The 18,128-nt window shown below is 37.5% G+C and overlaps 1 protein-coding gene across 1 annotated transcript; it reads left to right on the top strand.

Annotated features, from left to right (window-relative positions):
• Positions 1–586: 586 nt before the first annotated feature.
• On the top strand, positions 587–10,371 carry LOC140758326 (isocitrate dehydrogenase [NAD] regulatory subunit 1, mitochondrial). Its single transcript, XM_073094439.1, has 4 exons — positions 587–1,208; positions 3,589–3,828; positions 9,296–9,374; positions 9,778–10,371. The coding sequence occupies exons 1-4, from the start codon at positions 699–701 to the stop codon at positions 10,050–10,052; spliced, it is 1,104 nt and encodes a 367-aa protein (XP_072950540.1). The 5' UTR covers positions 587–698; the 3' UTR covers positions 10,053–10,371.
• Positions 10,372–18,128: the final 7,757 nt, after the last annotated feature.

Below are 18,128 nucleotides of genomic sequence, written 5' to 3'. Positions count from 1 at the left end.
CCGCTGCCTTCTCCTCTCCACAGCCTCCTCCTCCTCATTTGGCCTCTTCATCCTCCTCCGCGCCTCGGCAAGCCGCTGCCTTCTTCTCCCATCTGGCCTCTTCATCCTCCTCTAGCCCGGCAAGTCGCCGTCCTTACTGCCCCCTCCTCCTCTAATCAAACTCGGGCTTAGCTCGAACTCGATATGACTCGACTCAAGTTGAGCCTAAACATCTTTGGAGGGCTAGAAATTAATTTTGAGTCAAGCCTGAGCTAGAGCTAGCTCACTTAGGCTCAGCTATTTTACACCCCTAGAAACCGACTTAGATGGTAATAACTTTTGAGGGAAAACTTAATTAGCCAAAAGTTTATTTATCAATATTAAATATATTCCCAAATAACAATAAAGTAAAGAAAACCTCCAGATCCTGCGGATGCCGCAAATCGCAGCCAGATTTTCCCCAATTCTCACAAATAAGCTAACCCCAACTTTGCCGGACCGATTCTCCGCTCTCGGAGCATCCTAAACGCCCGTCGTTGTCCCAAATGACACTCGTACCCTTCACAGGTCAAACGTCACGGTAATTCCCCAAACCTCAATCAACGAGGCCATTTGGGTAATTTCACTTCTCCCTTTCCTCCTCCCCAGAACAATTCTCCCTGCTACTTTTCTCTCTTTCTCCTCCTCCCTTCCGCCATCGACCTCCGAAAACCCTAGCAATGGCAAGGCGATCTCTCCCCCTCCTCCGCCACCTCCTCCGCGAGTCCCGATCCCTCCCCGAACTCCGGCGATCCGTGACCTACATGCCTCGCCCAGGCGATGGCGCCCCCCGCCCCGTAACCCTGATCCCTGGCGATGGCATCGGCCCCCTCGTCACCGGCGCCGTCCGCCAGGTCATGGAGGCGATGCACGCCCCCATCTACTTCGAGACCTACGAGGTCCACGGCGACATGACCACCGTGCCCGCCGAGGTGATCGAGTCGATCCGCCGGAACAAGGTTTGCCTCAAGGGTGGCCTCGCGACCCCCGTAGGCGGTGGAGTTAGTTCTCTTAATATGCAATTGAGGAAGGAGCTCGATCTCTTCGCATCGCTCGTTAATTGCTTCAATCTCCCTGGGTTACCTACGAGGCACGAGAATGTTGATATAGTTGTGATCAGAGAGAATACTGAGGGGGAGTACTCGGGGCTCGAGCACGAGGTCGTCCCTGGCGTTGTTGAAAGCCTCAAGGTAGATAATGAATCGTCTTTCCTTTCAATTATTTGGTTTTCAGTTTAGATGTGAAAAATGATGTGATTTGGATGATTGTATAGTGATCTAGTAACAGATGCTTCAAATTTTCTTGCTTGATGCTAATAAGTAGTTAGGCAAATCTGTTTGGGTAGAGAAGATGTTTGGATAAAAAAATAATTCAGAATCCTTAATTTTACTCAATTTTTAGAAAATTCATAGAAATAATGAATTTATGGATCTTTAAAATTCTCAGAAAACTCTTAGAGGACTCTGATTTCAGATTTCTGTTGATTCATCAAACTACTATTTTCCTTCGAATGAGTAGCAACAGTAAGCGTGTCAGTATGTAAGAGAGGGGGAAAGAGAGAGAGGAGGAGGATGATGAGGAGGAAAGGTGCCAATATCAATTCTATTTCATTCTTCGTGTTGACCTCAACTTATGTTATAATCAAGCTCTATCTAATGAAGCAGATCTAATAGTCTAATACATCGCCATAAATAACCTGATGATAACTACCTCAGTAAAGGCCTTACAACCTGGTATTGACTCCCCAGGAAAGTCCTTACAGCTTGAAAACAAAAGACCTAATACATTGTGGGAGGACATTTTCTCTCCTAGAGTATCAGAAAATAAAAAATATTGCTAGTGATATTTCAAATGTGTATTGTCCTAGTTGCTTATTTGTAAAATTACTAGTGACCATTTTAAATTCTCAATTGATTTATAATGCTATATGACCATACAGGGTGTTCCCTTTCTTCCATCACCTCAATATTTAGACATTTGACATTACTACAAGGTCATCGCATGATACAAACCTTAAATTTTTATTATAATTTTTGACAGTGAAAAATTAAATTGTTTTTCTTCTATACCTGTACGGCTGTACATTAAGAATGTTGAAAAAAGATGCCAACTATATTTGTAGTATCTTGGTCTAGACAAAAGGAAAATCAAGAGAGGGAAATGTGGTAGTTTTCTCAAAATACATAGTCAAGTGGATTTTATTCTACGTGATATTGCATAAATTTAGCTAGCTTTGGGTGGTTTTATCATGTTTGATTTTTATCAGAAACCGTTTTAAGGTGGACAGAGTTCATTGTGAACTCTTTCGCTGGAGGAGTTTTGACTCTCGATTCCATTTTAGCATTTAAACATGTCAGGTTTCTAACATGTACTAACAGTTATGACATTCATCTTACTTGTTCATTTTGCTTATGGACTTATGTTCATATATCCTGCTGGCCTGGAAAGTAAATGCTTTTCTTTTTGAACTTGCTTGCCTGTTGTTATTTTTATCATGGCCTTCATTTATTTGTCTGTTTGTTGTTTGCGCTTTATAACACAGATTTTGTGGGTAGCCCTATTTCATAATGCAATATACTAGCGATTAACTAAATCATGCAGCACTTTGCCAATAATGTTTCAGATATTAAGTAAATATTGAATTATTATTTTTTCAAGGAAATGTTTACTATAAATATCAGGCCTCATTGACCTTAGAAAGCTGTAAAAAAGTATAGGAATGACATAAAAGATTGTTAATTTTCCATGGTGCATCAGTTAGAATGATGACAAATATTCAGTTGTTTATGAAATATTCTCCTATATATTTAAGAAAATCAAATATATTAGAGTAATAGAGTTGCATCCAATTAATATGTTAATAGATCAACGTATTTTTGAAATTTGTGAAAATCTCATATAAAATCCTAGTCTTTTCTATGTCGCAGGGATAACATCTGACAAACTTCTGAGATATCATCGACTAGGTATTTAGAACAGCTGAAGTCCAGTTTTACCTCAGTCCATTGACATTTATCTGAGAGGACATATTATTAGAGGCCGTTTGACTTATCACAAGTTTACAATCCTCAATTAGCAGATTTAGAGTCTCATTCATGTAGATTGCAGTACTTTCTCCATGTGGTAGTGTGGACTTGAATTGTGGAAATAGCCCTCTTTTGTTGGCAAGGTGTAGTCCATCTTGCCTTTTGTAGACCTGCATGGGCATGACATCAGGCACTAGGAATCCAGCATTTTCAAACTCATACATGTGTTAGGTATATGCTATGTACCTTGTTTTTATGGAAAATGGTTATGCTCCACGTCGTGTCCGATTACCATCAATTATGTGAGTCTAGGTGATATTGTTCATGAATTTTTATTCTATTTTATGGTAAATGACTTTTACAAGTTGCAGCATGAGCACTAACTCTTTGTAGTGAGATATGTATCGATACTCCTGCCTTAAGTTGCACAAGCTTTTACTAATTTATTAAGGAAGGTATCGAGAAGTTATTCTTTTAAGTGTCTTTTGCATTACTCTTTCGACCCATTCTTCCATTTTCCATCCTGACTCAATGGCCTTGCTAGGTTATCACAAAGTTCTGCTCAGAGCGCATTGCAAAGTATGCTTTTGAGTATGCATACCTTAATAACCGAAAGAAAGTCACAGCTGTTCATAAGGCCAACATCATGAAGCTTGCTGATGGTTTATTTTTAGAATCTTGCCGAGAGGTTGCAACAAAGTACCCAGGGATAAAATATAATGAGATTATTGTGGATAACTGCTGTATGCAACTTGTTTCAAAGCCTGAGCAGTTCGATGTTATGGTATGATATTTTAAATTTCATGCACTTTCTAAATACTTATCTCTTGCAGAACATGCATGTTTCCATAGTCTTGTCACTTCTATCATCTTGTTGGAGTGCAATCTTTATGCTGGCCTGTTTTCATTAGATTGAAATAATGCTATTTTTTCCCAGATAAATGCTTTGGATGATGCAATTATGAAATATACGTATGAATACTTCTACTATTTACTGTTTCTCACTTATTGTTATAGGATTCTTTATTTGGTATGTTTGAGGGCAATTGCTTAAACAAGGTTTACGAGAAAAGCTAGGAAACATTATATAAAGTTATGGACTTCTATTTGTTCTATTAGTTTTATTTGCATTAGTGGTTACATTTAGGGCCAAAATGAATGAACAGAACTTTTTGTTCTATCACTTTTCATGCCATTCATCATAGTGGAATTGATTACTCATTACTGTATGTTTCGCGCTCCACAAGAACTTTAAATATTATTCTTATTATATTTGCAGTTCTGTCTTTTTAAGTTTGATTTCGACTGTAAACAAAAACAATTATTTTAAAAGGATGTATGCTCAGTGGATATTTTCATGTGAGTCTTCCTTGGGGTGTAGCTGTTAGGTTCTTGATGTGGATTTAGTGTATTTTTATTTGTTCCTTGGTGGCAAGCAGTGTAGAGCAAAGCCAAACATGACTTTTTTTACAAAAGGGAGCTGGATTGACTGCCCTACTCATCAGAGTTATCTCTTTGGAAATATAAGAGATCTGAAAATGTTCCCGCTGTAGGACATTTGGTTGGGTTGAACTGCCATTTAAATGACAATTAGGTTCAGATTTTCTCCTAATCAGATGACATGACCAAGCCACTGATTTCATTTTGGATTTCTTATGTTTCAGAAGCTTGAAGTAACTTTGTTCCTTACATATTGAAGGTTCACTGCCCAATACCAATTGAATATTACTTGGTCGTCATTGGATGTTGATAAGTATATATTCTCTTCCTAATTTGTTAGTTCTCTATTAGACAACTAAGTTAGAATCTTTTTAGCTAGTTATGGAAGATACTTCAGAAATGAACTATTAAATCATCAAAAAATCAAATATTCATCACAATTCACATCTCGCCAAAACTCAAATCTATTCAGAGTTTAACAAAAATCCTCGCGTTAATCGTTAGTCTAGAAATTCTTACAAGTTTTATATAAATATAATGCATACATTACCTATTTATTCCTACCAAGATTCTAAAAATCATTTTCAGGATTAGGTTTAGTCTCCCAAAAAACCGAGTACTTATCGGTCGTTTCAGTATCAGACTATTTTTAATTATATAAAATTTGATATATTGTTATAAAATGCAGAAAAAATCCTAAAAATTTAGAAAAAATGACAGAAAAAAAAATGATCCCTCACTCTCTCTCTCTCTTTGCTTCTATAGCAGCAAAGGCGGGGCTGCTGCAACAGTGAGGAGAAAGGGAGAGAGGGGAAGAAGGGAGGGAGAAGGGAGGGAGGGAAGAAACATGGAAAAAGGAAAAAAAAAAAAGAAAAAGCTTAATCAAAGAAGTGAGAAAAAAACACCTCATCTCATCGGAGGTCGATACGCTAGAAAAATTACTTGTCATTGTCATCGTTGCTCACTGTTGCCAAATTGGGAGAGGGGGAGAGAGAGAGAGAGGGAGAGGGAGAGGATGAGGGGGATGGAGTTATTAATATGGCTTTAGATTTCGGTCAGATCCAACCTATTAAAACTCGTCAATTTCGGCCAAACCAACGGAAAAGGGTTCAAAACTGGCCCATTTCAGCCCAACAACAGAGATTCCAAGATATTGGTTTCGGGCATGAATTGGAATCGGCTATGGCTGATCTCAATTTGTTTCGGCCACAATAATTGGTCGAAACTTCAATCCTCTTCCTATGATATCAACAAGCATTTTAAAACTTTCCTGGAGCCTTAATGAACTAAAGATGAGCTAAACTTTTGAAGTCAATATATAAATGAACTATACATGAATCAAGGTAGCTCGATTAATACGTATGTCAACATTTACCTAATAAATGAATGTTTATTCTAGAGCAAGCTTTTTAGTCATTAGGTTATGATCTGTTATCTAACAATTTGATCTCAAAGGTAACAGTATAATAAGTGATCTAGTTCTAACCCTGATCAAGGGGAATCCCTCTTTCCCTCTCTAGCCTATAGCTTTATTTCCTCAACTACTCCTGCATTGCACGTCTACAGATTGAGCTGAATCTCAGAGCATAGGTGAGCTAAGCTTGTTAATGAGTCTAAGTTCAAATGAGTAAAACATCTTACTAAGTAAATAAGCTGAGCTGTAAACTGGGTTGTATATCTTTTTTTTTTCTCTTAACAGTATTATAAATCATCTAGTTCTAACCCTGATCAAGGGGAATCCCCCTCTCTCTCTAGCCTACAGCTTCATTTCCTCAACTATTCCTGCATTGCACATCTACAGATTGAGCTGAATCTCAGAGCATACGTGAGCTAAGCTTGTTAATGAGTCAACTTCAAGCAAATAAAAAATCTTACTAAGTAAATAATCTGAGCTGTAAACTGGGTTGTATATCTCGTTTATCTATTAAGATGAAGCAAGTCAAGCTTGAGATGGCTCGATAAAATACTGAGATGAAAATGAACTTCACATTTTCTGCTCGAATTGAATTGACTTGAATGCCTAGTCCTTAGTTTCTATGAGCTTGAGCAGCAGTCAAATTGCTCTTGTTCATCGATGTAGTCTGTCTTATGTAAGGAGCTACATGAAACGTTTGTTAGAGAGATCAAGACCTCACATAACCTAGATACAGCATCATTTTCAGGTTGAAAGATGTATAATGTATTCATTAGGATCTTTGTTTATTCTTTTTTTTTTTTAAAAACTGTGGGAATGTATTTTTGGAGCAGAAAAGCGACAAAATAAGGGCTGATTCTGTGAATACGTTTTCTTTCCCCTGTTTTCTTTCCAGCCTTTCAAAGTGTGCATTGCAAAATAGAATGTTTGAGCATGTTGAGCTCTTGTAAATTTTTTCGCTTTGTAAGTAGTGGGTATCAGGTGGTCTGGTTGCTCAAGATATGAGAATACCTGCAATATCTCCCTAGTCTCTTGGAATGAACCTAGCAATATAAGATGTAATTAGTGGCAAATGTGAATCTGTGGTTATATTTTCTGAAAATGTGAGTGCCCACTATGGGTATTCATGATACCAATATTTATTCTGTCACATTTTACACTAAAACAGTTTGAACATAATCAGACATGTTCCAATGGCCAAGTTTAAATTTTAATAGTATGCTGTCTCTATTTGGTTATATGCTCCTCTAGTAACACATGGATAAGGAGTTGGATTCCGTAATTTCAAAGATTTTCTATGAAATCCTGCATGATGTGTCAGTAGAGAGGGTACAGTTTCCTTCATGCGTCCTTCAACTATGAATCAACAAATTTGGCATAATTTGATGCAGCCAAACCATACTTTTAAGTTTTAACCAGCATATGATTTCACTTCAGAGATAGCTTCGATTAATACTTGTATAATTGGATGATGCAGTTGCATGATTGCATCATCTTATTTAATCCCTAGTTGAATCTTGGAAACCAGTCAATTAACAGTTCTATGGTAATAAAAGTATGCAAACTAATATATTCTTTTGAATAGATAAGCAATAGTACTCTTTTGAAGTCTTGGAAAGAATAGATGAAAGCTATAGTATCACAGAGCATACAATTAGGGAGCATTGGAATGGAAAGAAAGTGGAAGAACAAAAAAGCAGTACACTAGATGCTTTAGACATGGAAAGAAGATGATAATATATCAGAAATATAGCGATATGGAAGTATGCATCTGCAAGAGGCTGTTTTATGGAGTCCTCACATTTTCTCACCTTCATGCCTCTGTATAACGCTGTTTACTCTGTCAATTATATTTTCACAGAGGGAGATTTTGGATGATCATGATGTATTTGAATGAAACATAGGGCTCTAAAATGGAAAACCTTGATCTGCACCTCTCAATCCTATTTATGATGTGTCTTCCAAGTAATGACTGGCTAATTCATACATTTTATTCAGTGGTTCCATGTATCCTAAGGCATATTGGCTGCTTAAACAAGAAGCTGTCTTCAATGAGATTTGCTCAACAATGGCAGCAAAAAAACAACAAATTAGCAGTTTTATGGGCCAAACTTATTTTTTCCTTAGCTCGTGCAGGATCCTATCTTTCAGTTATCTGAGGGAGATCATATCTGTCTCCCCTTCATGGCACCATCAAACTGAACAAAAGTGGTCCTCCTCCTGTTAGAAGTTAGAACCATTATGGATGCTCCTCAGCTGGTTCTACCCACAAATTACCAAGAAAATAGTTGCTCCCTACTTGCTTTCCAGTGATAACGATTTATCCATTGTAAAACTAGGTTTTTGATTCTATGTTTCCATTCAGTTTCAGCAATTTTTCTATGGTTTGGACAGTATTACATTATGATTTACAACAAAATTCAGATGATTTGTTACAAGGAAATAAAAGATATGAAGGAACGCAAATAATGTTAGCTCATCCAGCACCTTATGTTAAACACCTTGTATGAGTGGACATACACATAAAGTTGGTGAATCTTGAGATACTCATGTATGAGATCCAAGTATGTGTAATTATGAAAGTTTCGGTTTAAAAATTAATTCTAATTGATTGTGAACAACCTTTAAGTAGGTTACAGATTGCACTATATGCTACTGATTTGACTTTTTAGCACAGTGCAATATATGCTATCTGTTCTGATCAGAATGATCGAAGAACAATACAGCTTCATCTTGTGCTAGGCAGTTTCTACTTTCTATTACCTTTGGACGTTTAGTTTATCATAACAATTAAATGTTGTATTATGTGGGCTTGCGGGTGTACTGTCCCTATTTTCTCTCTCTCTCTCTCTCAAAAAGAAAAAAAAGAAAAAAAGAAAAAAAAAGAAATGTTGTATTATGGCTTTTGGTTGTTGCTTCATGCATTCATCAATGTCCTAGCAAAATAACTCTAATTTATTGTGGTTTATTATCCATTATTTCATGATTGTATAATGATGCTCTAGACAGCTTTGCAAGCTCTATCTTTTGAGGCCCTTTCATTTGATAGATATCCCATCTGCATTACTAAATGATTTAATTTCTGCTGAATCTTCAGAGTTATATCTATCTTACCGTAAAACAGTTAAAAAAACAAAGTATAATTTGTAAATCTCATATTCTATGGCTTTTAATTGAGGAGGCAAAATAACTTTGGCTGGTATTGACTAGTTATGCTCGCCTTTTATAATTTAATGTATAGATGGTAATTAGTAGGAGCAATGTTTTGGTTTACTTTCCTGCTATTTCCATTAATATAAACCTATATAAGATCTGCAATTTAATTTCAGTTTGTGCAACAATTTTCTTTGCTTCTTTATTTTCTTCTCTAATCTGATCCAAAACTGATGACTGGCAGGTCACACCAAATCTTTATGGCAATCTGGTGGCGAACACAGCTGCAGGTATTGCTGGAGGCACTGGTGTCATGCCTGGAGGTAATTGTCTAAACTTTGATCCATCTCCTTTTTGGTGCAATCTGTTTTGTTCTGTAAATCTGTATGCATAGCAATGTAAAGATGGCAGCAGTAGTGCTCTGTTAACTTTAGTTGGTATCAAAACAATTTGAATGGTCTTAATCACTAATAACTAATAAGAACTTTTATTGCTCAAGAATGTAACAAATTTACAATCCAAATAATTCAATATGAGATTTATCTGGTATTAGTCATCAACACAGAGGATAGAGACTTATCAGAAGTGGTAGCTATTAGTTCAATGTAAAGATGTAAAATTGATCCACATCATGTGCTTACGGGATAATCTAGCTTCTGATTTTTTGTGATAATTTGTAGATGACCCTCAGAACTCACCTAATCATATGATTGACTTGTTCTTCAGGCAATGCTGGTCAGGACCATGCTATCTTCGAACAAGGTGCTTCAGCAGGAAATGTAGGAAATGAGAAACTACTGGAACAAAAGAAAGCAAACCCCGTTGCACTGCTTCTGTCATCTGCCATGATGCTTAGGCACTTGCAGTTCCCATCTTTTGCTGACAGACTGGAAACTGCTGTTAAGCGTGTGATTGCAGGAGGCGAATACAGGACAAAAGATTTAGGAGGTCACAGCACCACCCAAGAAGTTGTTGATGCCGTGATAGCCAATCTGGACTGACTTCCTCATCCTGAGATTACATATTCTTTTTGGAACAGAAGATTCCAAGAACAAATTTCTTTTTCTTTCTTTCACCTTTTTGAGTCTTATCTTATTTGCCTCACAAGTTTCCGGATGGGATCTCAGATGATTTTCACTTCTATGACCCCTGCCACGCAGGAGTTAGGTAGATTATATTAATTATGGAGTACAGATCACTCGTCGGGAATAAGAGTGCAAATCCCATCTGGATTGGATTTGTCAAATTCTGTACTTTGAAACAGGTTCTACATATGCTTGGCATCTTGTATTGAAACAGCTGAAGTGAGTTTTCTGCAAACAGTAATAATGGTAATCTGTAGATTCTCTGATTCCTCAAAAAAAAATTTGTTTTCCTGAGAATCCTGTACAAGATAAAGAATGCGAGCTGGATGGCCATGCCTTATGAGTAAATTGAAAAAGTGATGTTATGCTTACAAATATTTTATAAATATTCTATAAATAAAGTTACGCCCGTAACTTCTGAACCTTCAATAGTTTCTTTCTCCTATTCACAATTATCTACATGAACTGCCGTGATTCAGACCGTTGTTATGAAGACTTTGAGGCGATAAATTTGAAGCTATCTCAAATAACCTATGTATAGGCATATCAAGAATTTGAGAGGATCTTCAATAGTGTTTGAGAGTAGCCGAACTATGCTCTTTGGTATTATATTCATTAGCAGCCTTCGCCATGACATACAACCTGAGATTAAGACGGCTTGATCTCTATCTTTTGCGGACACTTTCCACATGGCACAAATAATGGAGAAAAATGTTCGAGAGCTATGGATTGGAGGGAAGCCACAATGGACAACAACGAACATGCTAAAGCTGCCTCAATCACTCATGCCATGCTTGACACTCATTGGCTCGATCACCCATGACTAGAGCTAATCCCATGATGCCCATCACCTTCTAAGGATTGCACTGACCCCTACGTGGTATTTTATAGTAGTCCAAATCGAAGAATGAAGGGCGTATGGTCTCTTCTACTCTTACGACGAAAACCTATTTTTAAACTCAAATTGGTCTTCCATACAACTCTTTTGGCCATAATAGCTTGTCGAGGGGCACAAGTGCATGAGACCGATTGTAGTTTTATTGATGGAGCAATCGATCGAGGTTGACTCCAAGGGCGATATGATTTAGATGGCTGAGTTGGACTATATGGAATGGTATTTGAATTTTCACTTGGAGGATAATGTGTGCAGAGACATGATCAAATGTTACACTCTGGACTAGTCCGAGTCTTAGTTAGCTCGAGCCTGTGAATCAACTGAGTTGAATCATTTATTTATTGCATTTCAGATTTCAAATCTATGTATGATTCAATCTGAACCAATTTATGCTTTACATTGGTTGGGTCCCACTAAGTTGGCTAATTGGTTTAGTCGGGTTAGCCTCTTAATAAGTATGGAGTGCAGCCGTGTCAAGGGTTTATTGAGTTAGATATAATTAATCTTCTCTCTCTCATTCCTCTCCTGTCAACTTATCCTAACCCTAGCTAACCTCCTCCTCCTAGCCATCACCACCTTAGCTACATGCCACCTACTAGCCAAGATGCCCACTTTCCCTCGGACCTCAAGCTTCCTTCTCTATCGTGCCCTTACTTGAGTCCACCCTCACTATCAACCTATGACATTTCCCTGGACAGACTGAAACTCCACCATCCATCTGTACCAGCCCGAGCTGACCTAGCTAAGCTCTACTTTTCTAGTCGCAACCTAGCTCCATCCAAGCAAACTCCTGCCCTAACCCCTCTTAGGGTTGCCCACCTCCTATCAGCCATCTACAACCCATGGATGCTACACCTCTCACTCGAGACATGCCCACTAGCCTATCAACCCAAATCGAGCACGCTTAGCTTAGAATCGAGAGGAACCCTTACTTATATGTGTTCCTAGTGCAAAATCTTTTTTTAACTACCGAAATGTTCAGATGACTGATTTAGGTGGGTGTATTTGTTGGTATTTCTAAGCTGGTTTTATTAAAAGTTGATGCATGATCAATAAGGAGTACATTTTTTTTGGTAATTTTATCGTTTTCTTTTCCATTTTTAGTTATTCAAGTCTTGTAGCTTTTTTCTTTTGTATTGTCTTTAAATCAATAAATTTTGTAGGTATATTCACTACAAAACCTCACTAGACACAACTTATCCATTAGTGAAAACTAGGAGTTTAATGCTTCTTGCATTGACTAAATACAATTTTGATGCTTATAAAGTGAGTTAGATTTTTTTTCATCATTATTATATTTGTTATGCCCAAATTATATAATTGTTAATATTTTACTTTTCTTAACTATATGTAGAGCATGATCAAATAAAGTCAATTTAATTACCAAAAGCAATCAAATTTTGGCTCATTAACCAAACTTGGAACTAGCCACATAAGCTAATTGATCAATACAAACTAGCCTAACTATTTAAGTCAAACTCAATCATTGTTCATCTTCTTTCTCACTCAAACCGGATAGATTTGGAAAGACACTCTTGTTTCCTCTTCCACATAGTTAATCTCCAGCAATCTTCAGTGTGCCTTTTCTAATCGTGGCTGAGAATTTTGATAACAATTCCAGCGAGCAGATCTTCATCAAGCAGCAAATTTTTTCGCAGATCAAGCTGCAAAATTCTAGCAAAAAATCATCCAATTTCGCATGCAGAATTTCAACAAGAAATCCCTCTATCAAGCAGTAGATTTTCAGTAAAAACAACTTACCAAGCAAAAACAAAAAAGAAACAATGAGCAACATATTTTCAGTCCAAATTAACAAGTTTGTGACAAAAATTAGCTGAGATCTTTATTAGCGGAATGGTTCAAGAAGTGTATAAATAAAGGGGTTTGAGAGGGGATTGTTGTTTTTGGAGGAGATTTGTTCTAATTTTCTATTATTTCACTCCTATATTTCGAGTTGTTTCTAATTCAATTTCCAACAACTATATTGAGTGGTAGCTCAAATTAATTTAGCTCCAAGTGATTTGGGTTTCACTTTTAAAAAATTGATAGATCAAATTCACTTGTAAGTAAAGCTTTGGATTAACTTTACATTATATGGTTAGTTCCCCCACTAGTCCTAGCTGAGCTCAACTAGGAATAGAGTTTTTTTGTAACAATATTCCCTTAAAAAAAAAACGAAGAAGAAGAAAAATTTAATTAATTTTTTTTTTGGGCACGACGTGGTCGGCCTCGTGCCCATGCAAGCTGCATGAACAGCTTGCGTGGAGGGTTCCACGTGCCCCAGCTGCCGTTGCCGGCTGGCCGGGGTGGGGACCCCATCGTCGCTGCCCGTTTCCGCCACCGCCTCTCTGTCTCTCACTCTCTCCCTCTCCTCTCACTCTCTCCCTCTCAAATGCTCTCTCTCTCTCTCTTTCTCTCTCTTGTTCTTCTCTCTTAAGCTTCCCCATCTCGGAATGCCGACGCCGACCACTTCGGACCACAGCGTCGCTCCCACCACCATGCTACCGATGCCGGTGAGCCTTCTTCCTCCTCTTCCTTCTTCTCTCTCTCTCTATCTCTCTCTCCCTCTTTCTTTCTCTATTTCTCTCCCTTTCTCTTTCTCCCTACTACCGTCGCCTTCGACCACCCGACCCGTCACTGAGAAGCGACCGGTGCTCCCTCATCCCCTCCCTTCTCTTCTCTCTCTCTCTCTCTCTCTCTCTCTCTCTCTCTCTCTCTCTCTCTCTCTCTCTCTCTCTCTCAGGTTCGTCGGAACAGAGCTGCCGGCGAGATGTTGGCCGCTGGCTGGCCAGCAGCGGCTGAACCCCTCCCCACCGGCCCGGTCCCCTCCCCTCCTCTCTTTCTTCTCTTCTTCTCTTCTTCTTCTTCTTCTTTCTTCTTTCTTCTTTCTTCTTCCTTTCTTCTTCTTCTTCCTCAGCTGCTTCTCCTTTTTTTTCTGCAATAGTGCTGGGCTTGGCCCAGCATTGTAGCAGGCCAGTACTGGGCCAAGCCTAGCACTAGTGCTAGTACTCCTTATTATTATTTTTTATTTATTTATTTTAGTATTTCTTTCTTAATTAATACAAATAGATTTAGACATTAATTATTGTAATAATAATATATATATTCATCAATATGATTATTATTAATTATAATTAATTAATGATTAATTAGGTTATAAACTATTACTCATTTTTTAGTGTCCCAATAATGACATATTACGTTCTTTTTGTTGCTGTTCTTCTTCTTACTAGAACGATTATCTAATTGGGATTTCTTCCCTTTTTTGTTATCTATTTCAATAATATGGGCAACTTTTGTTATTTTTGCTGTTTTCTCGGCATTATCTCAAAATGTTAACTCTTTCTCAATTCTGAGTTGTCGTTGAATAGCCTCAAGAGTGCAATTATCACCCTTTCTTTTCAGAGACTTGCGATGGTCTTTCCAACTTAGAGGTAATTTAGCTATGATAGCAACAACTTAAAGTTTCTCCTTTATAGAAATGCCCTCAGAAAATATTTGTTGTACAATAAGTTGTAAATCATAGACTTAAGAAAGAATATGCTTATTGTCAACTATTTTAAAGTTAAAGTAATTGGAGATAAGATAGCTTTTGTTACCGGTCTTCTATTTTGTACTTATTCTCTAAGGCTATCCAAATCTTCCTTCACGATCTTCATATAAGAGTACATATAAAATAAATGGTTGGTGAGAAATTCAATAATAGTACCACGGCACAAAACATTTTCCTCGTCGCGTTTTTGCTTTGTGGCTTTTTATTCTCCAGTAGACTTCTCGGTCAAGACTCGACACTCATTTTCCATCACGTAACAAGTCTCCATCACTGTAAGAACAAACTCCATTTTCTCATTCCATCGTTTATAGTTATCTCCATCAAAGTGATCAAATTTGTTATGCGACACCATGGATGAAAGTGCAGCATTCGAAGTAGCCATTGAAATCACTAAGTCAAAATATTTGTTCACGAATTGTTGGAGAAAAATTAAAAAATAGAGATGAATGAAATCAAATAGCTAGGCTCTTGCAACAGTCAGGAGAAGGTAAATTTATCTCTTGAACAAATTTACCGTCTATTTGTTGCGATTGAAAATTACGAATGCAATATATTCTTAGGATATAAGACCGTTACGAATCAAAGTGCAACTTGCAAAATTGAACCTTGATCTGAACAAGAGTTAATTATGATAAAACAAACACTAAGGTATTTAGAATTGTCCAAAATAATAGCACAATCTTCTATTTATAGAAAATGAAAGGACACCAACTAAAATGTGATAATAGTTAGATAACGAAAAAGTAGTTAGATAACTAAAAAGTAGTTAGATAACTAAAAGGTAGTTATGGTAGTTAAATAACTAAAAAGTAGTTAGATAACAAAAAAGTAGTTATAGTAGTTAAATAACTAACAAATAGTTATAATCATGAAAAGGTGTCTAATCTAAATATCTACTTATAAAATTATTTATTTTAAAATAATACCATAGAAATATTAATATTTCTAATAAAAAGTATTACCTATCTTACCCTCCAAATAGGGCTGTCAAGCTTGATAAGCGGCTCAGACTTGGCTCAGGCTTGACTTGGCTGAAGCTCGAGTCTAGCGACTCGGGCTCGAAATTAATTTTGAGTCGAGCCTAAGCTGAAGTCGGCTCGCTCAGGCTTGGCTCAATAGGATCGATGACTCATCACCCTCATCCTCACCTATCACCCTTATCCACCCCACCCTCAACCATCACCTATCAACCTCACCTATCACCCTCATCCACCCCACCCATCACTGTCACCCTCCCCACCCTCACCCATCATCCTCACCACCTTCACCCTCATCCACCAAACAACCACATATAGCCTCACCCTACGCGACCAGCCCATCCTCACCCATCTGGCCTCCTCCTCTCCGTCGGCCTACATCGACAAGCCCATGCCACTTCCTCATCTCCATTGGCCTCTATCGGCAAGCTGCCGCCACCTCCTCCGGCGCCACCTCATCCTCCATTGGCCTCTATCGGCAAGCTGCCGCCACCTCCTCCGGCGCCACCTCATCCTCCATCGGCCTCCTCCTTCATTGATGTTGGGCTCGGCTCGGCCTCCTCTTCTTCTGCCACTCCGTCGACTTCCTCCTCCTCTATTGACAATCTTCTTCGGCCTCCTCCTTCATCGGCATGTCGTCGCCTTTTCCTCCATCAGTCTCCTACTTCTCCTTCGGTAAGCCGCCGTCCACACCGCCATCGCCTCATCCTCTAATCAAGCTCAATCTCTGCTCGGGCTCGGCTCGAGCTTGGTTAGGCTTAGCTCGAGCTCGGCTTGAATTGAACTGAGCCGAGCCTGAGTAGAATTATAAGGCTCGAAAGTAAGTTTGAGCCGAGCCTAAGCCATGGTACTATTCTTGGATTTCTTACCAACCATCTATTTGATATGCACACTTATATAAAGACCGCGAAGGAAGATTTAGATAGCCTTGGAGAATAAGTACAAAACAGAAGACCGGTAACAAAAGCTATCTTATTCCAATTACTTTAACTTTAAAATGGTTACAATAAGCCAATTCTTTCTTATGTCTATGATTTACAACTTATGGTACAACAAATACTTTCTGAAGGCATTTCTATAAAGGAGAAACTTTAAATCGGTGCTATCATAGCCAAATTACCTCAAAGTTGAAAAGACTATCGCAAGTCTCTAAAAAGAAAGGGTGATAATTTCATTCTTAAGGCTCTTGAACGACAACTTAGAATTGAGAAAGAGTTAAGACTTTTGAAATAATGCTGAAAAAATAGCAGAAATGACAAAAGTTGCCCATGTTGTTGAAATAGACAACAAGAAAGGGAAGAAATCCCAATTAGATATTCCTTCTAGTAAGAAGAAGAACAGCTACAAAAAGAACATAATATGTCATTATTGCAAGAAGAAGAACACTATAAAAATGAGTGTCGCATTCTTAAGAAGAAGCAACAGCAATCCAGCAAAGTTGAAGAAAATCTTATTGTTGTTGTATTCGAGGCAAATTTGGTAGTCTCTAAAATTGATTGGTGGGTGGACACAGGTGCGATTCATCATATTTGTAGAGAGATAAATCTTTTTAAAAAATATGAACTTGTAAATGATGATGTTTCGCTATATATGAGTAACTCTTTTTCTACTAAAGTAGTTGGAAAGGGTTTTGTGGAATTGAAGTTCACATTAAGAAAAACTCTTACTCTACTTGATGCATACCATGCTCCCGAGATTTGAAAGAATCTTGTTTCGAATGGTTTGCTTTCTAAGCATGGTTATAAGCTTGTGTTTGAATTTGCTAAATTTGTACTAACTAAGAAAAGTTTATTTGTTGACAAGGGTTATGCCAAAGATTGTATGTTTAAACTAAATTTAGTAAAGAATGACGCTTCTGTTTATTCTGTTGACTCTTTATTATTATGGAATGCTAGATTAGGTTATATGAATTTTGATTCAGTTAAAAAAATGGTTAAATTAAATTTACTTCCTTCAAATTTACAAAATAATAGATGTAAATGTGAAACTTGTGTTAGAATCAAGTTGACTAGAAAACCATTTCCTAGTATAAATAGAGTTTCTATAACTTTACTTGAATTGATACACTTTGATGTTTATGACTTGAATCATAAACTCACAAGAGGTGATAAAATATATTTTATTACCTTCATTGATGACCTATCTAAGTTTGCATATATCTATTTATTAAGGACAAAAGATGAAGCACTTAGTAAGTTTAAATTAGAAGTGATAGGGGAGGCTAATACTTTAATAATGATTTTGATGCATTTTGTGAAAATCATGGTATATTGCATCAAAGGATTGCTCCATATACACCACAATAAAATGGTGTGGCCGAAAGGAAAAATAGAACTCTAATGGATATGGTTAATGCAATGCTTCACCATTCTTATCTTCCAAACAATCTTTGAGGTGAAGCAATCCTAACGACTGCACATATTCTTAATAGAATACCTTTTAAAATGAATGTATCTCCTTATGAGTTATGGTTTAATCGGAAACCTAACTTAAGATATTTGAAATTATGGAGTTGTCTAGCTTATGTTAGATTGCCTGATTTAAAAAGATCAAAGTTGGGGCCAAGA

This window comes from Typha angustifolia, chromosome 3 (genome assembly GCF_048772165.1).
Source record: "Typha angustifolia cultivar Huaian chromosome 3, ASM4877216v1, whole genome shotgun sequence".
NCBI classification, from domain to species: domain Eukaryota; kingdom Viridiplantae; phylum Streptophyta; class Magnoliopsida; order Poales; family Typhaceae; genus Typha; species Typha angustifolia.
Note: the sequence above shows the minus strand (reverse complement) of the source record. Positions and strands in the feature narration are given on the sequence as shown.

Coding starts and splice junctions, on each gene's coding strand:
- LOC140758326 (XM_073094439.1), top strand. CDS start 699: ATGGCAAGGCGATCTCTCCCCCTCCTCCGCCACCTCCTCCGCGAGTCC. Junction 3,829..9,295: donor CTGAGCAGTTCGATGTTATG/GTATGATATTTT, acceptor GATGACTGGCAG/GTCACACCAAATCTTTATGG. Junction 9,375..9,777: donor CACTGGTGTCATGCCTGGAG/GTAATTGTCTAA, acceptor CTTGTTCTTCAG/GCAATGCTGGTCAGGACCAT.